Raw genomic sequence first — 24,388 nt, 5'->3', positions numbered from 1 at the left:
TATATACAGTGCCTTCAGAAAGTACTCATAACCGTTCATTTATTGCACATTTTGTTGTGTTACAGCCTGAATTCAAAATGGATTAAAAAATAAATAATTCACACCCATCTACACACAATACCCCATAATGACAAAGTTTTAGAAATGTTTCCAAATGTATTGAAAATAAAATATAGAAATATCTTATTTACATACAGTAGCAGTCAAAAGATTGGACACACCTACTCATTCAAGGGTTTTTGTTTATTTGTACTACTTTCTATATTGTAGAATAATAGTGAAGACATCAAAACTATGAAATAACACATATGGAATCATGTAGTAACCAAAAAAGTGTTAAACAAATCAAAATATATATTTTAATTTGAGATTCTTCAAAGTAGCCACCCTTTCCCTTGATGACAGCTTTGCACAATCTTGGAATTCTCTCAACCAGCTTCATGAGGAATGCTTTTCTAACATTCTTGAAGGTGTTCCCACATATGCTGAGCACTTGTTGGGTGCTTTTCCTTCATTCTGCGGTCCAACTCATCTCAAACCATCTCAATTGGATTGAGGTCGGGTGATTGTGGAGGCCAGGTCATCTGATGCAGCACTCCATCACTCTCCTTCTTGTTCAAATAGCCCTTACACAGCCTGGAGGTGTGTTTTGGGTCATTGGCCTGTTGAAAACAAATGATAGTTCCACTAAGTGCAAACCAGATGGAATGGTGTATCGCTGCAGAATGCTGTGGTAGCCATGCTGGTTAAGTGTGCCTTGAATTCTAAATAAATCACAGACAGTGTCACCAGCAAAGCACCCCCACACCATCACACCTCCTCCTCCATGCTACTACTCCGCGTCTCACAGAGACAAAGCGGTTGGAACCAAAAATCTAAAATTTGGACTCATCAGATCAAAGGACACATTTCCACCGGTCTAATCTCCATTGCTTGTGTTTCTTGGCCCAAGCAAGTCTCTTCTTCTTATTGGTGTCATTTAGTAGTGGTTTCTTGCAGCAATTCGATCATAAAGGCCTGATTCACGCAGTCTCCTCTGAACAGTTGATGTTGAGATGTGTCTGTTACTTGAACTCTGTGAAGCATTTATTTGGGCTGCAATTTGAGGCTGTTAAGTCTGATGAACATATTCTCTGCAGCAGAGGTAACTCTGGGTCTTCCTTTCCTATGGCGGTCCTCATGAGAGCCAGTTTCATCATAGTGCTTGATGTTTTTTTTGACTGCACTTGAAGAAACGTTGAAATTTCTTGAAATATTTCGCATTGATTGACCTTCATGTCTTAAAGTAATGATGGACTGTCATTTCTCTTTGCTTATTTGAGCTGTTCTTGCTACAATATGGACTTGGTCTTTTACCAAATAGGGCTATCTTATGTATACCACCCCTACCTTGTCACAGCACAACTGATTGGCTCAAACGCATTAAGAAGGAAAGAAATTCCACAAATTAACTTTTAACAGGGCACACCTGCTACTTGAAATACATTCCAGGTGACTACCTCATGAAGCTGGTGGAGAGAATGCCAAGAGTGTGCAAAGCTGTCATCAATGCAAAGGGTGGCTACTTTGAAGAATCTCAAATATATTTAGATTTGTTTAACACTTTTTGGGATACTACAGTACATGATTCCAAAATGTGTTATTTCATAGTTTTGATGTCTTCACTATTATTCTACAATGTAGAAAATAGTAAAAAATAAAGAAAAACCCTGGAATGAGTAGGTGTTTCCAAACTTTTGAATGGTACAGTGAGTATTCACACCCCTGAGTCATACATGTTAGAATCACCTTTGTAAGCGATTACAGCTGTGAGTCTTTCTGGGTAAGTCTCTAAGAGCTTTTCACACCTGGATTGTACAATATTTGCACATTATTCTCTTAATATTCCTGTCAAGCTCTTTCAAGCTCTGTCAAGTTGGTTGTTGATCATTGCTAGACAGCCATTTAAGTCTTGCCATAGATTTTCAAGCCGATTTTAAGTAAAAACTGTAACCAGGCCACTCAGGAACATTCAATGTTGTCTTGGTAAGCAACTCCAGAGTATATTTGGCCTTGTATTTTAAGTTATTGTCCTGCTGAAAGGTGAATATTTCTCCCAGTGTCTGTTGGAAAGCAGACTCAACCATGTTTTCCTCTAGGACTTTGCCTGTGCTTAGCTCTTTTCTTTTTATCCCAAAAAAACTCCCTAGTCTTTGCCGATGACAAACATACCAAGTCAATGTGCAGGGGTACAGGTTAGTTAAGGTAATTGAGGTAATAAGTACATGTACGTACAGTAGGGATAAAGTGACTATGCATAGATAATAAACAGCGAGTAGCAGCAGTGTAAAAAAAGGAGGGGGGGGCAATGCAAATAGTCCGGATAGCTATTAGCTGTTCAGCAGTCTTATGGCTTGGGGGTAGAAGCTGTTAACCTCTCTTGGGTAGGGGGCAGTATTTTCACCTCTGGATGAAAAGCGTGCCCAAAGTAAACTGCCTGTTACTCAGGTCCAGAAGCTAGGATATACATATAATTGGTAGATTTGGATAGAAAACACTCTAAAGTTTCCAAAACTGTTAAAATAATGTCTGTGAGTATAACAGAACTGATATGGCAGGCGAAAACCTGAGAAAAAGCCATCCAGGAAGTTGGAATTATTTTCATGTGGCTGTTTTTCAACTCAATGCCTATAGAGAATCCAATGGGTTAGGAATCAGATTGCAGTTCCTATGGCTTCCACTACATGTCAACAGTCTTTAGACATGGTTTCAGGCTTTTATTTTGAAAAACGACAAGTAAACAGCCATTTTGGTCAGAGGACAGAGAAACTTTGCAGACCTGATTCAGCGCGCCGTTTGTTATTTTTCCTTTCTATTGAAAACGGTATTGTCCTGTTGAAATATTATTGATTATAAAGACAAACAATCTGAGGATTAATTATTAACATCGTTTGACATGTTTCAACGAACTTTACCGGTACTTTTAGTATGTATTCGTCTGCCTGCTGTGACCGCCTTGGAGCCATTGGATTACTGAACAAAACGCGCCAACAAAACTGAGTTTTTGGGACATAAAGAGGGACTTTATCAAACAAAACGAACATTTACTGTGTAAGTGGGAGTCTTGTGAGTGCAACCATATGAAGATCATCAAAGGTCAGTGATTAATTTTATTGCTATATCTGACTTTGTGACTCCTCTACCTGGCTGGAAAATGCTTGTATGCTTTTGTGTGCTGGGCGCTGTCCTCAGATAATCGCATGGTATGCTTTCGCCGTAAAGCCTTTTTGAAATCTGACACAGCGGCTGGATTAACAAGAAGTTAATCTTTAAACCGATGTATAATACTTGTATGTTTTATGAATTTTTATTATGAGTATTTCTGTTTTTGAATTTGGCGCTCTGCAATTTCACCGGATGTTGGCCAGGCGTCCCACATACCCTAGAGAGGTTTTAAGAAGCCTTTTGGACCTAGACCTGGCACTCTGGTAGCACTTGCCATGCGGTAGAAGAGAGAACAGTCTATGACTAGGGTGGCTGGAGTCTTTGGCCATTTTTAGGGCCTTCCTCTGACACCGCCTGGTATAGAGGTCCTGGTTGACAGGAAGCTTGGCCCCAGTGATGTACTGGGCCGTACACACTACCCTCTGTAGCGCCTTGCGGTCGGAGGCCGAGTAGTTGCCATACCGGGTGGTGATGCAACCAATCAGGATGCTCTCGATGGTGAAGCTGTAGAACTTTTTGAGGATCTGAAGACCCATGCCAAATCTTCTCAGTCTCCTGAGAGGGAATAGGCGTTGTCGTGCCCTCTTCACGACTGTCTTGGTGTGTTTGCACCATGATAGTTTGTTGGTGATGTGGACACCAAGGAACTTGAAGCTCTCAACCTGCTCCACTACAGCCCCGTGGATGAGAATGGGGGCGTGCTCGGTGGTGATAATTGCGTTGTTTGCTCTATAACCTGTTAGTTAATTTGCCTTGCGACCATGATATATAGGCCTAAGGCTGAGGCAATAAGAAGACACAGTGGCAGAATAAATTCAACCACACTTTTGGTCAAGCAAGTTAACCTCTATGGGACCGGCGGGACGAATTCGTCCCACCTACGTAACAGCCAGTTGAATCCTGTGGCGCGATTTTCAAAACCTTTGAAATGCTATTACTTAAATTTCTCAAACATATGACTATTTTACAGCTATTTAAAGACAAGACTCTCGTTAATCTAACCACACTGTCCGATTTCAAAAAGGCTTTACAACGAAAGCAAAACATTAGATTATGTCAGCAGAGTACACAGCCAGAAATAATCAGACACCCATTTTTCAAGCTAGCATATAATGTCACAAAAACCCAGAAGACAGCTAAATGCAGCACTAACCTTTGATGATCTTCATCAGAATGACATACCTAGGACATTACGTTATACAAAACATGCATTTTTTGTTCAATCAAGTTCATATTTATATCAAAAACCAGCTTTTCACATTAGCATGTGACGTTCAGAATGGCGCATTTCGTGACAAAAAAATTCTAAATATTCCATTACCGTACTTCGAAGCATGTCAACCGCTGTTTAAAATCAATTTTTATGCCATTATTCTCGTAAAAAAGCGATAATATTCCGACCGGGAAACTGCAATTAGCTAAACAGCCGAAGGAAAATACTGCACGGGGTCGAATCGGGCACGCGCCTAATTCCATTATCCTCTGATGGGCCACTTGGAAAAGGCGATAATGTGTTTCAGCCTGAGGCTGCCTCGTCATCGTTCAGGTTTTTCCCGGGCTCTGAGAGCCTATTGGAGCCCTAGGAAATGTCACGTTACAGCTAAGATCCTGACTCTTCAATACACAGAAGCAAGAACAACAACACCTTGTCAGACAGGCCACTTCCTGCATGAAACCTTCTCAGGTTTTTGCCTGCCATAGGAGTTCTGTTATACTCACAGACACCATTCAAACAGTTTTAGAAACTTTAGGGTGTTTTCTATCCAAAGCCAATAATTATATGCATATTCTAGTTACTGGGCAGGAGTCGTAACCAGATTAAATCGGGTACGTTTTTTATCCGGATGTAAAAATACTGCCCCCTAGCCCAAAGAAGTTAATGTTTCCAACATTTTTTGACTAATAAATAACTATTGATTTAGAACCACAGAGAGTTACCGCATGTCACAAAGAAAACAGGAGCTGCTTCCACTATTCCAGAACCATTTCAACTTCATCAAATCGCCTATGTTTAGTCTAATACAGTGACAACTAAAAGATACCAAACACAATTTAGTCCAATCAACGTAAGCTAAATATGATGTGGCTGTTACTGTCAATGGTTCTGATTTGTGTTTGTGTGCGTGCGTGCATGCGTGCGTTCGTGCAAGTAGAAAAAACATGATAACTCACCTTACTTGCAGAAAAACGCCAATGCCATCCTCCTCTCTTTCTTGTTGATGAAACGGTCTATGACTCTGTCATACAGTACACGCTTTTATGTTTTGTTGTCCCAGGCTACCTGGCAAAAATGATTGCTCGCTATCCTAACTTCCTTTCATGGGCAACGTTAGCTAGTTGACATTAGCCTTCTACATGTAGGTACATATTGAACTTCCATCCTCTCAGTCCAGGGTCACAATGTATGAATTTATGGTTGGATCAGAATCGCTGTTATAATCATTGGCCAGTACAGAGAATTAAGTAAAACCACAAGTCCAAATACCTATCTCCAACCATGGCTAATTTAGGAAAGGGACAATTTTAGCTAGCTAGCTAGTCATCGGAGGACAACAACACAATGACCTATTTCTCTTGATGTGATGTGATTTGGAGTGAAGCCAAATTCAACTGGCTTTGCTTGACCCTTTTTTTTTTGGTGCGCCAGGACCATTCAGAGTTGAACTCACTCAGTTTAGCTCAACGCTGATTGATTATTATTTTATTAAAAATTGTATCAAGGGAGGCCAAATGCTCACTGGCTTCCCTTGCATTCAATGTTACGGGCTGCAAAAATGTCATACTCTTTATGACCAGACAGTATCAGATAGATGGTGCCACGTGTGCTCCCTCTCCGGCCTCTAGGTCACCAGGCTGCTCGTTCTGGCGCACACCTGTCACCATCGTTACGCGCACCTGCACATTTTCAGACTCACCTGGACTCCATCACCTCCCTGATTACCTACCCTATATATGTCACTCCCTTTGGTTCCTTCCCCAGGCGTTATTGTTTCTGTTCCTGTGTCAGTTCTGTGCGTTGTTCGTGTTTCTTATTTTTGTATTATGTTGTGTTAATTTATTAAAACACTCACTCCCTGAACTTGCTTCCCGACTCTCAGCGCACATCATTACAGATAGCTTACACATACAGAGACAGAGGGGTGCTGTTTCGCTCGCTCGAATGCAAGATACAGTACATTCAGCCTTTTGCGAATTGAAGGAAAATTATGAAAACACAGAGAGACAAAAGATGAATTATTTTATGTTTTTTTTATTTTACATTTTTTGGGGAAGCCTGGCTTCCCTTGGCATCCATGAATACACACCACTGCTGGGTGTTTTGATATACCATCAAAAGTGTAATTAATAACTTCCCCATGCTCAAAGGGATATTCAATGTCTTCTTTTTTTACCCATCTACCAATGGGTGCCCTTCTTAGCGAGGCATTGGAAAACCTCCCTGGTCTTTGTGGTTGAATCTGTGTTTGAAATTCACTGCTCGACTGAAGGACCTGATAGATAATTGTATGTGTGGGGTACAGAGATTAGTTAGTCATTCAAAAATCATGTTAAACACTATTATTGCACACAAAGTGAGTCCGTGCAACTTATGTGACTTGTTACTCCTGCACTTATTTAGGCTTGCCATACCAAAGGGGTTGAATACTTATTGACTCAAGACATTTTTTATTAATTTGTAAAAATGTCTAAAAACATAATTACACTTTGACATTATTGTGTGTAGGCCAGCACCCAAAAAATCTCTATGTAATCGATTTTAAATTCAGGCTGTAACACTAAAAAATTTGGAAAAAGTCAAGGGGTGTAAATACTTTCTGAATGCACTTTATATAAAGACTTAGACAACTTTTTCTCAGAATGTTCTCCCATGAAATCAGAATGAACCAATATAAATACAACACGCGGAATGCAATTAGACTTGAATGTATTTATTATTTTTTTTTAAGAAAAATGATCAATCAATGTTCCCTCTAACTATTTTAGTCACTGAGAAAATTTCAGGTCTGCTGAGCGCAAACTTTAACGTTGTGAAAATTCTGTGTAACTTCCGGCTTGCGTTTACTGTCAACACTGAGGGTGCACCCACTTTAAGTTAGTTTTAACAATGGTCAAGTAGGTTACTGTGGCTATTTGATCATAATGTAGGCCTACCATGGTACTTATAGTCTAGTCCCATCGCTGCAACTCTCCTACGGACTTGGGAGAGGCAAAGGTCAAGAGCCATGCATCCTCCAAAACACAACGCTGCCAAGCCGCACTGCTTACTTAACACGGAAGCCAGCCGCACCAATGTGTCGAAGGAAACACTGTCCAGCTGGCCACCTCATGCAGGCACCCGGCCCTCCACAAGGAGTCGCATGAGTGCGACGGGACAAGGAAATCCCAGCCAGCCAAACCCTCCCCTAACCCTCTTTAAGGAATACCTGGGATAGGATAAAGTAATCCTTCTAACCCCCCCCCCTTAAAAGATTTAGATGCACTATTGTAAAGTGGTTGTTCCACTGGATATCATAAGGTGAATGCACCAATTTGTAAGTCGCTCTGGATAAGAGCGTCTGCTAAATGACTTAAATGTAAATGTAACCCAGATGACACTGGGTTGATTGTGCACTGCCTCATGAGTCTCCTGGTTGGCTGTGACACAGCCTGGGATTGAACCCAGGTCTGTAGTGACGACTCAAGCACGGCGATGCAGTGCCATAGACCGCTGCGCCACTCGGGAGGCCTAACATTTTAACATGGAAATAGCTGTTTTATCATTCAGCCTACAGTAGCAGCCAATGTGTGGTGTTCAATGTAGACCTACATTCTATGAGACTTCAGAAAAAAACATGCAGGGCTTGACATTAACCTGTTTATCCACTTGTCCTTCAGACAAGGAGATGACTGAAAATGTTGTTTGATGCAAGAAACCACTTTACAAAATAAATTATTACAAAGAATGAGACAAATTATGCTACCCTCTGTCTATTGGCTACGTAGCTTATTCAAGCCTGTCTCAAAATGGTCACATGGAACTACATTGACAATTTTAATTGGCTGATCCTCAAACGAATGTTTGCAAGTATGGTCGAGGTGTTTCTAATATATGTTTTCTTTTATTTATATATATATATATATATATATATATATATATATATTTTTTTTTCTCCAAGATATCTAATTGCGATTTTGTCTCATCGCTGCAACTTCCCAACAGGCTCGGGAGAGGCAAAGGTTGAGTCATGTGTCCTCTGAAACATGACCTGCCTTCTTAACACCTTCCCACTTAACCCGGAAGCCAGCTGCACCAATGTGTCAGAGGAAACACCTTTTACCCGATGACTGAAGTCAGCCTGCAGGCCCGCCACAAGAAGTCACTAGACCACAATGAGCCAAGTAAAGCCCCCCCCCCCCGGCAAAACCCTCCCCCAACCTGGATGACGCTGGGCCAATTGTGCATCGCCCTATGGGACTCACGGTCACGGCTGGTTGTGACAGCCTGGGATCGAGCCAGGGTCTGTAGTGACACCTCAAGAACCTCAGGAGGCCCCTAATAGATGGTTTTAACAGGGAATTAAACAGACCTCAGATTTACTCTGACTGTCCTTTGTCTCTTTGCTCGTGTGCCATTATTTTCCATTCTATAACTGTTGGACCAGCATTGTTACACACACACAGTAGTTGGATGGATACCCAGACAGTGTATCAAAATACTTGTCATCAGGTACTCATCACAGACAACCAGCCTGTGAAACTCAATACTGGTGTAGATGACAGAATGAGGAAGCAAGATGTTCGTCGCCTGTCTGTCCAATGGTCCTGCTGGAGGATATTTGAACAAATAGAGGTTTCTCTTCCTGAGCTCATGCGATGGAGTCACCCAGAGGGTTTGTGTTATTCCAGCCCAATGAGAAACGCATACTGTTTATCATTGGACGATGGGAAAAATCAAGACAGAGGGGGAAGCCGCCAACGGGAAAATAAATAGAGAGCTGAATCTTACACCACAGGAAACAGGTTTTGAACCTAAACAGTTGGGCACCGAGAGGAATGTGGTATATAAGAGACTCTGGATCTGGCGTTTGTCAAAGAGAGTTTTCCATTGAAAGAATCACAAAAAAACTGCTCCTTCTGCAAGATGTCTCCGTCTCCTTGCAATTCCAACCTTAACCACCAGAGGACATAGCTGTATTGGCGTAAAGTCAGGCCAATACATTTAGCGTGTTACTGTATGACACTCTTTTCCAAGAACTATAACTGTCCAAGACAAGCATATAATATGTGTAACTTCTGGCAGCGCAGTAGATCTTCCAAGTCCCTATATACTGTCTGAGAGGGCTGGAAAGCATTTTATTTGTCTGAAATAAATGATCCTGTCCAGGTGCTTTTTTAAACCGTTAAGTTCTTGTCTGTTTTATTTTGCAGAGTACTCCCTCACCCAGCGCAAACAGCACAACTGGAGGTAAGAATCTTTTCTACATTTTTACTGCACAAATGAGATAATGTTGATCATATATATTTCAAAGCAACATACATTTCCAGATTTATGTGTGAGTGTTCTGTAGACAAGAGTAGCTAGCCTACAGGTGATGCTGAATATCCATTTCTGTTTCACAGAAATTGTATTTCTAGGATACCAATACCACTGATGTCCTGCTCACTGTTGTACTGTATGGCAAAATAGAGCTTTTTTTTCATGAGCATGGCCTTATTTCTATTACAGCATATTGGATGACTGTCATTCACATTCCATTCACCCAGTTTAATGAAACAGCAATAGGGTTAAGCTACAACATGATACTCACATTTTCCCTATACCCATCATGAAGTTTCTACAACCCAGCCTATGAATGAAAGTTTACAATGTAGGTGCACACAGGTTGAGAGAAAATGTTGAGGTGACAGACAGTTACACATGAACAGACAGTGACGCATTCAATACTGTCTTGAATCTAGCTGATCTAGGGTGTAATCATTAGTCGAACAGTTGTAAACAAGAGTTTCTATTGGACAAATGCAGGTATGTTTATCCCTGTTTTTGTTCCGTTTGCTTCCGTTTAAGAAACATTTTTCAACAGAATCGGCGGAATAAATACACCCCTGATCACGCGTAAACACAGTTCACTTTCATAGCAACCACATTTGATTCCTTCTTGCATATATGTGCTCTCCTCCTCTCACCTTTGCCCTTTGCTTATAGACTTCAATGCACAACACATCAGCTGTATGTGACCAGGTGAAAAAAAAACTTTCCAAACCATATCATAACCGCTACACACAGCCTACATTGTTGTCACCATATTAGCTAGAGTAACATCATAGTCAGCATAGCTAATAGAACTAATGTGTTAGTAAAGCCGCTACAATCATACCGTAACGTTACAGTGTACAGTCAGTAAGCAGTTTACACAAACATCGGCGGGCCCCGGTGGCAATAAATTTGTAAAACCATAAGCTTACCTTGACTTGGAAGAGTTCCAGTGTTGTGTTGGATAGTCATAGCCAGCTAGCTAACATAGCATCCCTCTGTTTGAGCAGGGTGTTTGAGTTGGCTAAACTAGCTAGCTGCATTTGCTAGCTAAGAAAGTGAAACTGAAAGTGAAAAAAAGGATGAAATCGCTCGCTCTCTCTGTCTTGCTTCTCCTTACTTTGAAGAAATTAATTTGTTCAAAACTGTTCAACTATTGTCTTTCTCTCTCTTTGAGTCAACTTCTCACCACATTTTATGCACTGCAGTGCTAGCTAGCTGTAGATTAAGCTTTCAGTAATAGATTCATTCTCTGATCCTTTTGATTGGGTGGACAACATGTCAGTTCATGCTGTAAGAGCTCTGATAGGTTGGAGGACGTCCTCCGGAAGTTGTCATAATTACTGTTTAAGTCTATGGAAGGGGGTGAGAACCATGAGCCTCCTAGGTTTTGTATTGAAGTCAATGTACCCAGAGGAGGACGGAAGCTAGCTGTCCTCCGGCTACACCATGGTGCTACCCTACAGAGTGCTGCTAAGGCTACTGTAGACCGTCATTGCAAAACAGTGTATTTTAATCAATTGTTTGGTGACGTGAATATATTTATATCGTTTCATCTAAAAAATGTAACTTTTTATATGTTTTACCGTTTACATTTTTATGAAATTCACTGAGGAGGATGGCCCTCCCCTTCCTCCTATGAGGAGCCTCGACTGAAGGAGTCCCATCTATGCAGCTTGTCTTGCTGAAAGACAGACAGATTGGTGAAAGAGAGGCTGACGCTCACTGTTTTTAGTCTACATCCTCCTGCCGTAAACCATGGGGTGCTTTCCCTCCTCTTCCTGAGATATTTCCATGTTGAAATACACAAAGTACTACAACACTCTCTGTAGCTTGTTTTCTCTGAACACTCGGAATCAGAATTGATTAATCTATTAGCAGCTTAATTATAGATATGGTTGAAAGGCGTTAATGAATGGTCCTTGATTACGGTGGAGGATGTCAGGTCTGTTAATAAGCTCTGAAGGTTGAGGTTTCAGGGTTGAAGGGGTAAGTGAGTACAAGCATCTAGGGATTACAGGGGCTGCTGAATGAGGTACTGGGGACTCCCTTAAACCCCTTTGACACACTTCCTCTCACATCCTCTCTCCCCGCTATATTGTAAATCACTGCAACAACAGTGAAAAAGAAAAGGAATGTGTGACTTAATGTAATGTGCACCTATAACCTGTTAGGAGGATTGAGACAACATCTCCTTCACCCCTCTCCTCCTGGCCTGGCTCCCCCTGACCTGTCTGCTTTTATAAACAGCTGTTGTGGTGCCGGGCTCCATGCGGTGACCCCAGGGTCAGCCAGATCCCAGAGGTGCCTGGGGGGGCAGCTCAGCTCAGCTCTGCTCCGGGCAGGTTCTCTTCATGGAAAACAATTTCCAGTGTTTGTTTTCTCTTTCCTCTCTGTTTGTTCGGGCAGAGTTGGTCCTTGTTTTTCTTTACTGACGATGTTATGGGGACACTTTCACACATATGCTCCCACAGGAAAGCTCGTATTACACAACATTTTTTTCTTAAAAATGAATACCAGGATAGACACCAAGCATATCACAGTGTTTCTTTTTATGTTTCAGCATCTACACTTGATGAGTGTCCTAAATCTTTTTGAAACGATCTGCAGATGGCTCTGTTTTTTGCCCTAGTGGTTGTGATAACATAGACAGTGAGTACAGTACATTATGGAGAAAAAACAGTAAGGCAGACTGGGAAATATTAAGAAAGGATGTTGTGCCATCTCAGAATTAAGCTGACAGACAACACACACACACACACAAACCTCAGTCGGTTGGTGTCAAACTCTGCTCGTTGAATTGCACAGTGTGACAGATGATATGAGACTAGGCTAATGAGGCACACAGTAATTGTGCAAGTGTGCATCTCTATCGGCCGAAGTGTTGAAACGGGTAATCCCCTCTACGTGCAGGTTCAGCACCAGCCATCACACCAGCCATCTCTCCTCCAGTCCCGATCCATCAGGCTGGGGAGCTGCCAGGAGGCATCGGTGGATGTGATTGGGGCATCCAGGGAACTGTACAATGGCTTTATGAGGCTATATGTCCTGTGATGGACAGCTGTCTCACTCCCTCTCCTCTCCCCTCCTCTCCTCTCCTTTCCTCTCTCCTCTTCCCCAGTATTAATGTTCCAGGATGTGTGGGGCCGTAGTTTCTGCCGGACCATAGAGAAGCTGGTGGAGGTGGTCCAAGAGTACCCTGGGGAGGTGGAGCACATCTACAGCCCCTCCTGTGTGCCCCTGGTGCGCTGCGCTGGTTGCTGTGGCGATGAGAACCTGGAGTGTCATCCTACTCGGACCTCTAATGTCACCATGCAGGTAATAGGACACATCCCTTCTGAGGATGGCTGCCATGTTGTGAGGTCGTCAGTGTATTTGATATTTGTATGCCAAGACAAGGAAAAATGCTTTTTTCTACTTTTTCCCCTGCAACTTGTTCAACAACGTGTTCATTCTCAGCTGTTGAAAATCAAGCCAGCGGAGCAGGGTCAAGAATACGTTGAGATGACGTTTGTGGAGCACCAGACATGTGAATGTAGGTAAGAGAAAAAAAGACTTCCTGCTTTGGTAGTATGTGTTTGGTCACTGTAAACCAGCTGCATTGTAATATGCTATTATGTAAAATGATATGACTGATTTTTATATATTTAATCAGTGGTGTTCATATTTCATTCCTAGAATCAGGAAGGCTGTGGTGAAAAGTGAAAGGTGAGCATATCAATTGCCATAATGTCCATTGTAAAGTTAGAGAGTGGGACAGAAATGTTGCTGTCTCTATAATACTTGATAGTTGAGCTCATATCGCTGATAATTTCTGCAGACGGAGACAGAGAGGGAGAGGAAAGAAAAGAAAGGAGAGACAGAGAGTGAAAGATTGTGACAAGTGAGTAATGACGTCTGGAAAATTGAGCAAAACATTTGTCCATCGACCATACATTACATCTTTCTATGTGAAGTAAAAATGCCCCACATGTTAATGTATCATCTATCTCGTTTGTGTCCAAGGTGTCAGCCACCTCGCAGATAACTGCAGTAGCAGCCCTACACCTGTTGCAACCGGCATCTCTATTTATTCCCTGCCCAGCGCTAACAGTATCAAGAGTCTTCAAAACAAACACATCAATACTGTGTGTCTCCATGCACCTAGAGACTCAAGCAGCTGGGTTGTTATGGTGACAGGCCCTCTTGCTGTAGGGGAGTGTTTCTAACTTAGGTTCCACAGGAAGCACATGTTGCTTGGTGAAAAAAATACCTTGGTGACAACTGACCTGACAGACATTTCTGTGAAGCAGTGCAATTGAAGACCAAACATTTAAAGGTTTTACATTTAAAATCATGATGGATATGTTTTGCATAATTACATGATTATTATTGTTTAGTGTTGTTTATTTTATTGCTGTGGTTGTTTTAGCTGCTTATCCCATTTAACATGAATAGGCCTATTTATGCATAAATGTTCCATTCATGAAATTGCAATGTTGTTTCATTAAATCTGTGGGTTCATTAGGGAAAGGAGTTGCTAGTCTACTATCTGAATAAGTTATATTTTACTTTTTGTGTTGTGGTATAAAACATTGTACTGTCATACATGGACTATGTACTAGTACAGTCAGTGAGTTTTCAGCCTTATGTGGAGACTAGGACGTACTAAGTGCTCAGGAGCCCCTGCAGCAGCAACAGGACTATACTAGTAGAATATCACCCTCCAGTGGTTACAAATGGCATTTTCATAGTAATTTTTTTAAAGTGGTTTGTTTCGGATGAAGTATAGAATTATTTTATTGATATAATAGGTACAGTTATGTCCATCATAATTTTTTCATAGGACAAGGTGTTGGTGTACTTTTATGGAATTAAATACAAAATATCATAAAATAACCACAATATCAACATACATGTAGGCTATGCAATATATTGTAACATACACATTGTATTTTTCATCTTAGTGTTAAAAAATCAGACAAGTCACTGGCCATGTAACATAATAGTCAATAACTCCAAAGCAAGTTGACCTACAAGTAGACCTGCAAGTAGACCTACACTGCAAGTAGACCTATACCCCAGTATCAATTTAAGGAGCTACGTTAGAAAGATCTGAGTTTAACCAACTTAAGCTAATGGAACTTGAACTGACTGGTTGCTGTGAAAATGGCTAATTGGACCATATAAACTCTGTTAACATTTTAACTTGGTGATCAAGACCCTCAGACTAGGTGTGCTCCTTGTTTCTCTATTTCATTTCTAGGCCTATAACTTCTGCTGTCATTTCTGTTTCATGACTTACGGCGTTATTGTGTTTTTTCCAGACTACTTTGTGTTTCTGATTCTTTCACAGCTGAACCAAATATTAAAATGAGTTGCTGCTCTTAGTTTCAATGTTTTCTATTCCCCTCTGTCATCCACTCACCTCAAGTCATTTTACAATCTACAAACTAATCGAGTACACTATCACAATGCCCTCCACCTGTGGTGGGTCTGTTTTTAACATGACTTTCATATTGGCCTTTTTGTGTATTATCTGTTGAATAAAGCAGTGGGTTGATGTACAGAACTATGAATGACATTTTACACTTAAGAGTAGACAATTGTTTTATCATTTGTGCTTGTTGTGTATTTATTAGACAGCTTGATGACTAAGATCTTCAGTGTCCTTTAATATGACTAAGAACAAATTTGTTCGGGAGAAGTGTATGCCTATTTTATATATAAAATAAAAAAAATACAATCTGTGATGTTGTAATCAAATATGATAAAGGATATGCCCAAACATCTGAGTATTATATATTGTAAATAGATATAGATATATTATATCTGTGAAGAGTGTGCAACAGTTAATAAAGAAATATATAATTGTCTTATGTGGCTCAAATATCATAATTTGTGTGAGAAACCATTTTTTGGAGGGTGGTGTGTGTACGTGCGTGTGAGTGAGAAAGAGAGATGTTGATCACAGCTCAATCTGTTTTGGATTATACCTAGCGGTATACAGGATAATAATGGCACAGACAGTTCCATATTATATTACACTTTATTACACATCGCATTTATGATGTTAATTTTGGGTCACGTTTGCTAAATACATCGCTCTGGTCGCAATGTCAATGTTGTACACCAATAGGAACGCTTGAAAAAATAGAGGGAGTGACGTATTCACAGTTTCCATAGCAACGCCTGCTGCCCAGTTATACGGCAAAGACTAGAGTGTTGAATCCGTTTTAAGTTTAAAAGTTTTGGTCTTTCATCGAAGCGAAAGCAACGCGAACTCTTTTAGTTTAGTAGTTGCGAATGTGAACACGTCTACGTTGTCGAATTTTCAAGAGGACTCAACACTTAAAGTAGGTACAAAACGATATATTTGATTTTGTGATCGCATTGTTGGCAGTGCTCCGCCAATATCAAAGTCCGACGTAGCACACACAGTACCGTGTTTTGACTGAGCAGAGCCGGATAACAACAATCTCGGTTCAACCAGTCCAGACATGGCGGGCGAAGGGGCGCCGCGTAAACGTCAAGCTAGTAAACACAGCTGGCTAATGCAGTTAGCTAGGTAGCTAACTTTACAGAGTAATATCCACCTCATTTTCGAACGCTTTTAAAAAACTGAAGCCAAACGGGGAAACTATGGATACAACTTCCCCCTGCGCTCGCGCTCTTCATGTGCGTGCCACTAGAAATCCTGGAATTAGCTTGTTTCTGTTAGCCGTACAGAGGCAGCAGAGGGACAAACTATTTTTATAGATGGACAGCTATTCCGAGACAGCTCCATAACACCATGGCTGTACTAAATTCTAAAGGGACTTCAGGTTACGAAAAAAAGAAAGTATGGGAACTGTAAAAATATCTGATCACTATGACGTGGATATGAACACATACTACTCTATTACATGCTCGCTTACACATACACACTTGATCTCCCCTCTCTCTATTGTCGAGAACTGTTCTACAATCTAATATGTTTCTTGTTTGTCTATCTTTTCAATGTCTTTGTCTACATGTTTATATATGTTTACAACAAGCAAGGGGAACATCAGAATAGGGGCATTGGGGAATAATAACATTGTACGGGATACATTTGTACTAGGGATGCGCGATATATCGGTGAACATATCAGAATCGTCCGATATTAGCTAAAAATGCCAACATAGGTATCAGCCGATGTCTAGTTGTTAAACTAGACCGATGTTAAAACCAATGTCAAAGCTACTATGTATACCTTATATAAAGTAGGTACATCACATAATAACGCTGTGTAAAATGTTGCACTACATGTGCAACACAGCATTCCGAATCAAGCCCACACAATGTCTGCTGTGTGGATCGAGCAGTCAACAAGTCAAGGAGTCATTTGAAAGAGTAAGAACATTTCAGTGAGACAACTCAAAGGTGAAATCCATTAAAGCCAAGATAATGGAATTCATTGCCCTTGACAATCAACCGTTCTCTGTCGTGGTTGATGTTGGCTTTCGCCGACTGGTCGAGCACCGGTACACAATACCAAGTGTGTTATTGTTCAGATGTTGCACTACCAGAGTTGCACAGTAATAGCGTCACTGCTATTAGCTTCACGACATACATACTATGGAACGCCGTTTGGGTCTTTGCGTGTCAAAAAAAGATAGTGTCACTGTCAAAGCTGTACAAAAAACAAACACCGGCCACGAACGATGTGTTTACAATACTGCGTTCATAATAAAGCATAATTTGTTCAATCGCAACTACTGGGGTAGCTAGCTTTAGCTTGGTACCTAGCTAGCACCAATACAACCAGCCTGAAAACAATGACCAGTAGAAACTGCAGTCATTCTCATTATTCTCAGCGATCCTTGTGAGTAAGTATTAGCTAGGTTGCCACTTGTTGTTCGCCTATTGAAATTGAACTTCAGTTCATGAAAGTAAATAGCTAGCCAGCTAATTAACCATGTTGCCCAAAGATAACATTATAAGTAGCCAGATAGCTTCATCTGGCTAGGGAGGCTCAACCGAACGTGGTTATGTGTTGTGAAGCTAGCCATAATAAGGATTACGCACAATAGTGGAATTTGCAGTTTGCCTTCAAAATAAAAGTATGTCATTGACAGTGATGCAAATGAATACAAATAGTAGAATTATGCCATACTTGTATTTTGAAGGCTAACTGCAAAGTCCACTATTGTGGCTAATCCTTATTGTGGCTAGCTTCACATAGATGGGGCCCGAGCACCATTAATCAAATAAGAACTCTCTTATAAATTAGGGATATTTTAGATGACGACACATAGCAATATAGTTAGCTAGCTAACTATACAGCTACTGAAACAGATTATGTCGTGTTATTTGACATGTGAAATAGTGTTATTTGACATGTCAAATGTCTTTTTTGACACGCAAAGACCCATAGAAATCCTAGTTGAGAATGAAACGACTGAACAAATGAACAACGAAACAGCACAGCAAGTAAGTGAAATAAACAGGTTTTGATTATGTTTTACTGGTAATGGAGACATACGTAAATGCCAACAAAATAACTTTTTGGTCAGTGTGGTGTGTGTGTGTAACCTTTATTTAACTAGGCAAGTCAGTTAAGAACAAAGTTTTATTTACAATGATGGCCCGGACGATGCTGTGCCAATTGTGCGCCGCCCTATGGGACTCCCAATCATGACCGGATGTGATACAGCCAGGATTCAAAACAATTGCATATTGCTATGCAAAATGTCATAATTGTCGCTGCAAAATCTAGCATATTTATCAGCTAATATAAAAAAAATCCATGTGAAATCCTGGAGAGATTCACCGGAGTATGTAAATGTATACACTCACTACTGTGGGTCGCTCTGGATAAGAGCGTCTGCTAAATGACTAAAATGTAAAAGTAAAATGGAGCTAAACCTGTTGTATGTAGAAAATGCATGAAAGTATTACAGCTATATACTCACATGAGCCGTACATTTAATCTATCACAACTTATTCTCACGCTATCACAATGGTAATTTCTTTACAAATTAGGTAAGGTTAAGTGAATTTGTAAGTCGCTCTGGATAAGAGCGTCTGCTAAATGACTTAAATGTAATATGTAAATGATTCGAACCAGGGACATTAGTGACGCCTCTTGCACTGAGATGCAGTGCCTTAGACCGCTGCGTCCTTGAATGTGTGTGTTAACTATTTAACTGTACTAGAATGTTTAAAAGGCAGCTAAAATTTTAAATATCGGTTATCGGTGTCATGTTTTTTGGCAAGGAAAATATTGGATATCAGTATTGGCCAAAAATGTCAAATTGGTGCATCGCTAATTTGTACTGTAGTGAATCCGTCTCTTTCTCGATCATGTGAAACGTCCATTGATATGGAAATGCTGGGATGTGTTTTTCAATGATGTTAAAGGTAATTATGATGCAACTATGATGGTGATACGATATGGATTACAATTATCATCCTGAATATTTAGGCTGTACGCACTACATTTTACACACATAGACACTCAACCATGCAAATTGGCAGGGTTATTAATTATTTGGACATCACACATTATAGTTTTCCTCTTATATAGACATCGTACACGCTCTCACTAAATCACATCCAATATCATACACATCAACCTACTCAGATTTACTACACACATAATATCTTGCTTGTCTCAATTTTCTAACATCTGTGGCATTGGCTCACAGGAAAACAGGCAAGGGAATAAAAACAAATATTGCTAGAACCTATTTTTTGAATTCTAAATATCAGACATTTGAATGGTGTAATTTTGACCGTTACAATACCTCTTATGGCAGTATCTTTACAAGCACTAATTATGGTCAATTTAGCCTGAGAATAGTATCTAGTTATGGTAAGGGGTGAAATAAGTATAGTCAGTTATAATTGTAATGCTTTGGCAGATTATAAAAAAAGATCAGTCTTTACATGGCTAAAAGAAAAGGAATATAACATATTCTGTTTACAGGAAACTCAGTCAACATCCTTAGATAAAGTTGCGTGGAAAAAGGAATAGGGTGGTGAAATAATTTTCTGTCATGGACAAAGGAACTCGAAAGGTGTGATTTGATATTAATTAACAAAAATGTCGATCTGAATGTGCAATTTAGAGGTCAACCAATTATGATTTTTCAACGCCGATACTGATTTTATTGGATGACCAAAAAAAGCCGATACCGATTAATCAGCCGATTTAGTTTTTCATTATATATATATTTGTAATAATGACAATTACAACAATACTCAATGAACACTTTTATTTTAACTTAACATAATACATAAATAAAATCAATTTAGTCTCAAATAAATAATGAAACATGTTCAATTTGGTTTAAATAATGCAAAAAAAGTGTTGGAGAAGAAGGTAAAAGTGCAATATGTGCCATGTAAAAAAAGCTAATGTTTAAGTTCCTTGCTCAGAACATGAGAACATATGAAAGCTGGTGGTTCCTTTTAACATGAGTCTTCAATATTCCCAGGTAAGAAGTTTTAGGTTGTAGTTATAGGAATGATGATGCACTGACTATTTCTCTCTATACCATTTTTATGTATTTCTTATACCTTTGACTATTGGATGTTCTTATAGGCACCTTACTATTGCCAGCCTAATCTCGGGAGTTGATAGGCTTGAAGTCATAAACAGCACTGTGCCTCAAGCATTGCTAAGAGCTGCTTGCAAACGCAGTAAAGTGCTGGTTGAATAAAATGCTTACGAGCCTGCTGCTGCCTACCGCTGCTCAGTCAGACTGCTCTATCAAATATAAAATCATATACTTAATTATAATATAATAAACACATAACAGTATTGCTGTTACATTGCACAACCTTCAATGTTATGTCATAATTAAGCGAATGCACTTTTGTTAAATCATCACCCGTTTGGCGAAGTTGAAGTAGCCTGTTATTCGATGACAAATTAACAGGCACCGCTTTGATTATATACAACGCAGGATGAGCTAGTTAACCTAGTAATATCATCAACCATGTGTAGTTAACTAGTGATTATGTGAAGATTGATTGTTTTTATAAGATAAGTTTAATACTAGCTAGTACCTCCTTGCAGCGTTTTGCAGGGCATCCTTTTGATGCTGGACTGCGTAACAGGTGGTCAGCCTGCCACGCAGTCTCCTTGTGGATTGCAATGTTATCGGCCATAATCGGCATCCAAAAAAGCCAATTACCGATTGTTATGAAAACTTGAAATTGGCCATGCTGATTTAATCGGTCAACCTCTAGTAATAGTCAGGAATGATTCGCGTGGTAGGTGGATCTTTTTGAATATGAAAGTGGATGAAAAAGAGATTTGGCTCATTAATCTATACGGTCCAAATCAGGATATCTTCTTCTAAAATATTTATACCAATTTATTGAACTTACAGGCAACAAATGATCAAATCATTATGGTGGGAGACTATAACACAGTGTTAAGTACCTCAATTGACCGTAAAGGAAATCACTCTACAAACTATCATCACCGTGCCCTTAAGGAAATCACAAATATTATTGACACATTAGAAATAGTAGATATTTGGAGACTTAAAAAACCCGACCTAGTGAGATATACATGGAGGAGACTTAATCAAGCTAGTCGTCTAGTCGTCTTGACTACTTTCTTGTCTCTTTCTCTCTTGCATCAAAGGTTAAAAAAGTTTTAATACGAGACAGAATGTGATTGGATCATCATCTAATTGGCCTTCACATAACTCTAATAGAATTTCCATGTGGATGGGGATATTGGAAATTTAATCAAAGTTTACTGGAAGACAACTTATTTTTAACTAAGTCAAGTTTGGACACACCTACTCATTCAAGTGTTTTTCTTTATTTTTACTATTTTCTACATCGTAGAATATTAGTGAAGACATCAAAACTATGAAATAACACATATGGAATCATGTAGTAACCAAAAAGGTGTATATATTTCAGATTCTTCAAAGTAGCCACCCTTTGCCTTGATGACAGCTTTGCACACTCTTGGCATTTTCTCAACCAGCTTCATGAGGAATGCTTTTCCAACAGTCTTCAAGGAGTTACCACAATTTCTGAGCACTTGTTGGCTGCTTTTCCTTCACTCTGCGGTCCAACTCATCCCAAACCATCTCAATTGGGTTGAGGTCGGGTGCTTGTGGAGGCCAGGTCATCTGATGCAGCACTCCATCACTCTCCTTTTTAGTCAAATAGCCCTTACACAGCCTGGAGGTGTGTTTTGGGTCATTGTCCTGTTGAAAAACAAATGAAAGTCCCACTAAGTGCGAACCAAATGGAATGGCGTATTGCTGCAGAATGCTGTGGTAGCCATGCTGGTTAAGTGTGCCTTGAATTCTAAATAAATCACAGACGGCGTCACCAGCAAAGCACTCCCACACCATCACACCTCCTCCTCCATGCTTCATGGTGGGAGTCACACATGTGGAGATCATCCGTTCACCTACTCTGCGTCTCACGAAGACACGGCGGTTAGAACCAAAAATCTCAAATTTGGATCAAAGAACAGATTTCCACCGGTCTAATGTCCATTGCTCGTGTTTCTTGGTCCAAGCAAGTCTCTTCTTCTTATTGGTGTCCTTTAGTAGAGATTTCTTTGCAGCAATTCAACCATGAATGCCTGATTTACACAGTCTCCTCCGAACAGTTGATGTTGAGATGTGTCTATTACTTGAACTCTGTGAAGCATTTATTTTGGCTGTAATCTGTGGCTGGTAATTCTAACTAACGTATCCTCTGCAGCAGAGGTAACTCTGGTTCTTCCTTTCCTGTGGCGGTCCTCATGAGAGCCAGTTTCATCATAGCGCTTGATGGTTTTTGCGACTGCACTTGAAGAAACTTTCAAAGTTCTTGAAGTTGTCTGCATTGAGTTACCTTCATGTCTTAAAGTAATGATGGACTGTCATGAAACATTTATGAACATTTGAACATCTTGGCCATGTTCTGTTATAATCTCCACCCGGCACAGTCAGAAGAGGACTGGTCACCCCTCATAGCCTGGTTCCTCTCTAGGTTTCTTCCAAGGTTTTGGCCTTTCTAGGGAGCTTTTCCTAGCCACCATGCTTCTACACCTGCAGTGCTTGCTGTTTGGGGTTTTAGGCTGGGTTTCTGTACAGCACTTTGAGATATCAGCTGATATAAGAAGGGCTATATAAATCGATTTGATTTTTCTTTGCTTATTTGATCTGTTCTTGCCATAATATGGACTTGGTCTTTTACCAAATGGAGCTATCTTCTGTATACCACTCCTACCTTGTCACAACACAACTGATTGGCAAACACATTAAGAAGGAAAAAATTCCACAAATTAACTTTTAACCTGTTAGGGCTAGGGGGCAGTATTGACACGGCTGGATAAAAAACATACCCGATTTAATCTGGTTACCACTCCTACCCAGTAACTAGAATATGCATATACTTATTACATATGGATAGAAAACACCCTAAATTTTCTAAAACTGTTTGAATGGTGTCTGTGAGTATAACAGAACTCAAATGGCAGGTCAAAACCTGAGAGATTCCTTTACAGGAAGTGGCCTGTCTGACCATTTCTTGAACTTCTTTTCCATCTCTATCATTTACTAAGGATCTCTGCTCTAACGTGACACTTCCCACGTCGTCCATAGGCGCTCAGAGCCCGGGAAAAAACAGAATGTCGTCATTCCAGCCCCAGGCTGAAACACATTATCGCCTTTCTCAAGTGGCCGATCAAGGGACACTGGGCTTAGGCGCGTGACCCGACCGCCCCCGCCTTTGGGATTTTTTTCCTCTGTTTGCCGAAAAGGAGATTCCCTGTCGGAATATTATCGCTTTTCTACGAGAAAAATGGCGTAAAAATTGATTTTAAACAGCGGTTGACATGCTTCGAAGTACGGTAATGGAATATTTAGAATTTTATTGTCACGAATTGCGCCATGCGCGCGACCCTTCTTTACTATTTCGGATAGTGTCTGGAACGCACGAACAAAACGCCGCTATTCGGATATAACGATGGATTATTTTGGACCAAACCAACATTTGTTAATGAAGTAGCAGTCCTGGGTGTGCATTCTGACGAAGACAACAAAAGGTAATCAAACTTTTATAATAGTAAATATGATTATGGTGAGTGCTAAACTTGCCGGGTGTCAAAATAGCGAGCCCGTGATGCCTGGGCTATGTACTTAGAATATTGCAAAATGTGCTTTCACCAAAAAGCTATTTTAAAATCGGACATATCGAGTGCATAGAGGAGGTCTGTATCTATAATTCTTAAAATAATTGTTATGCTTTTTGTGAACGTTTATCGTGAGTAATTTAGTAAAATGTTAGCGAATTCCCCGGAAGTTTGCGGGGGGTATGCTAGTTCTGAACGTCACATGCTAATGTAAAAAGCTGGTTTTTGATATAAATATGAACTTGATTGAACAAAACATGCATGTATTGTATAACATAATGTCCTAGGGTTGTCATCTGATGAAGATCATCAAAGGTGAGTGCTGCATTTAACTGTCTTCTGGGTTTTGGTGACATTATATGCTGGCTTGAAAAATGGGTGTCTGATTATTTCTGGCTTGGTACTCTGCTGACATAATCTAATGTTTTGCTTTCGTTGTAAAGCCTTTTTGAAATCGGACAGTGTGGTTAGATTAACGAGAGTCTTGTCTTTAAATAGCTGTAAAATAGTCATATGTTTGAGAAATTGAAGTAATAGGATTTTTAATGTTTTGAAAATCGCGCAACTGG

At 40.1% G+C, this 24,388-nt stretch overlaps 2 protein-coding genes across 6 annotated transcripts in view; both read left to right on the top strand.

The window, feature by feature from the left end:
- Nucleotides 1–15,266, top strand: part of pgfb (placental growth factor b) — a 31,107-nt gene extending 15,841 nt beyond the window's left edge. The window contains exons 2-7 of the mRNA XM_045723480.1: nt 9,613–9,649; nt 12,837–13,033; nt 13,175–13,254; nt 13,394–13,423; nt 13,536–13,598; nt 13,721–15,266. Of these exons, the coding sequence (XP_045579436.1) occupies nt 9,613–9,649; nt 12,837–13,033; nt 13,175–13,254; nt 13,394–13,423; nt 13,536–13,598; nt 13,721–13,742 (429 nt within the window). The 3' untranslated portion in view covers nt 13,743–15,266. The remainder of the gene's footprint in view (nt 1–9,612; nt 9,650–12,836; nt 13,034–13,174; nt 13,255–13,393; nt 13,424–13,535; nt 13,599–13,720) is intronic.
- Nucleotides 15,267–15,876: 610 nt separating this feature from the next.
- The window catches only part of LOC106611026 (calcium permeable stress-gated cation channel 1), an 85,246-nt gene continuing 76,734 nt past the window's right edge, over nt 15,877–24,388 (top strand). For 4 of the 5 annotated variants that reach the window (XR_006770963.1, XM_014210829.2, XM_014210834.2 and 1 more), the window contains exon 1: nt 15,877–16,050. The gene's annotated coding sequence lies outside the window, so the exon portion shown is untranslated. Of the gene's footprint in view, nt 16,055–24,388 lie in introns of all 5 variants that reach the window. The other variant, XM_014210830.2, reaches the window with a different exon arrangement.

This window comes from Salmo salar, chromosome ssa09 (assembly GCF_905237065.1).
Source record: "Salmo salar chromosome ssa09, Ssal_v3.1, whole genome shotgun sequence".
Classification (NCBI taxonomy): domain Eukaryota; kingdom Metazoa; phylum Chordata; class Actinopteri; order Salmoniformes; family Salmonidae; genus Salmo; species Salmo salar.
Note: the sequence above shows the minus strand (reverse complement) of the source record. Positions and strands in the feature narration are given on the sequence as shown.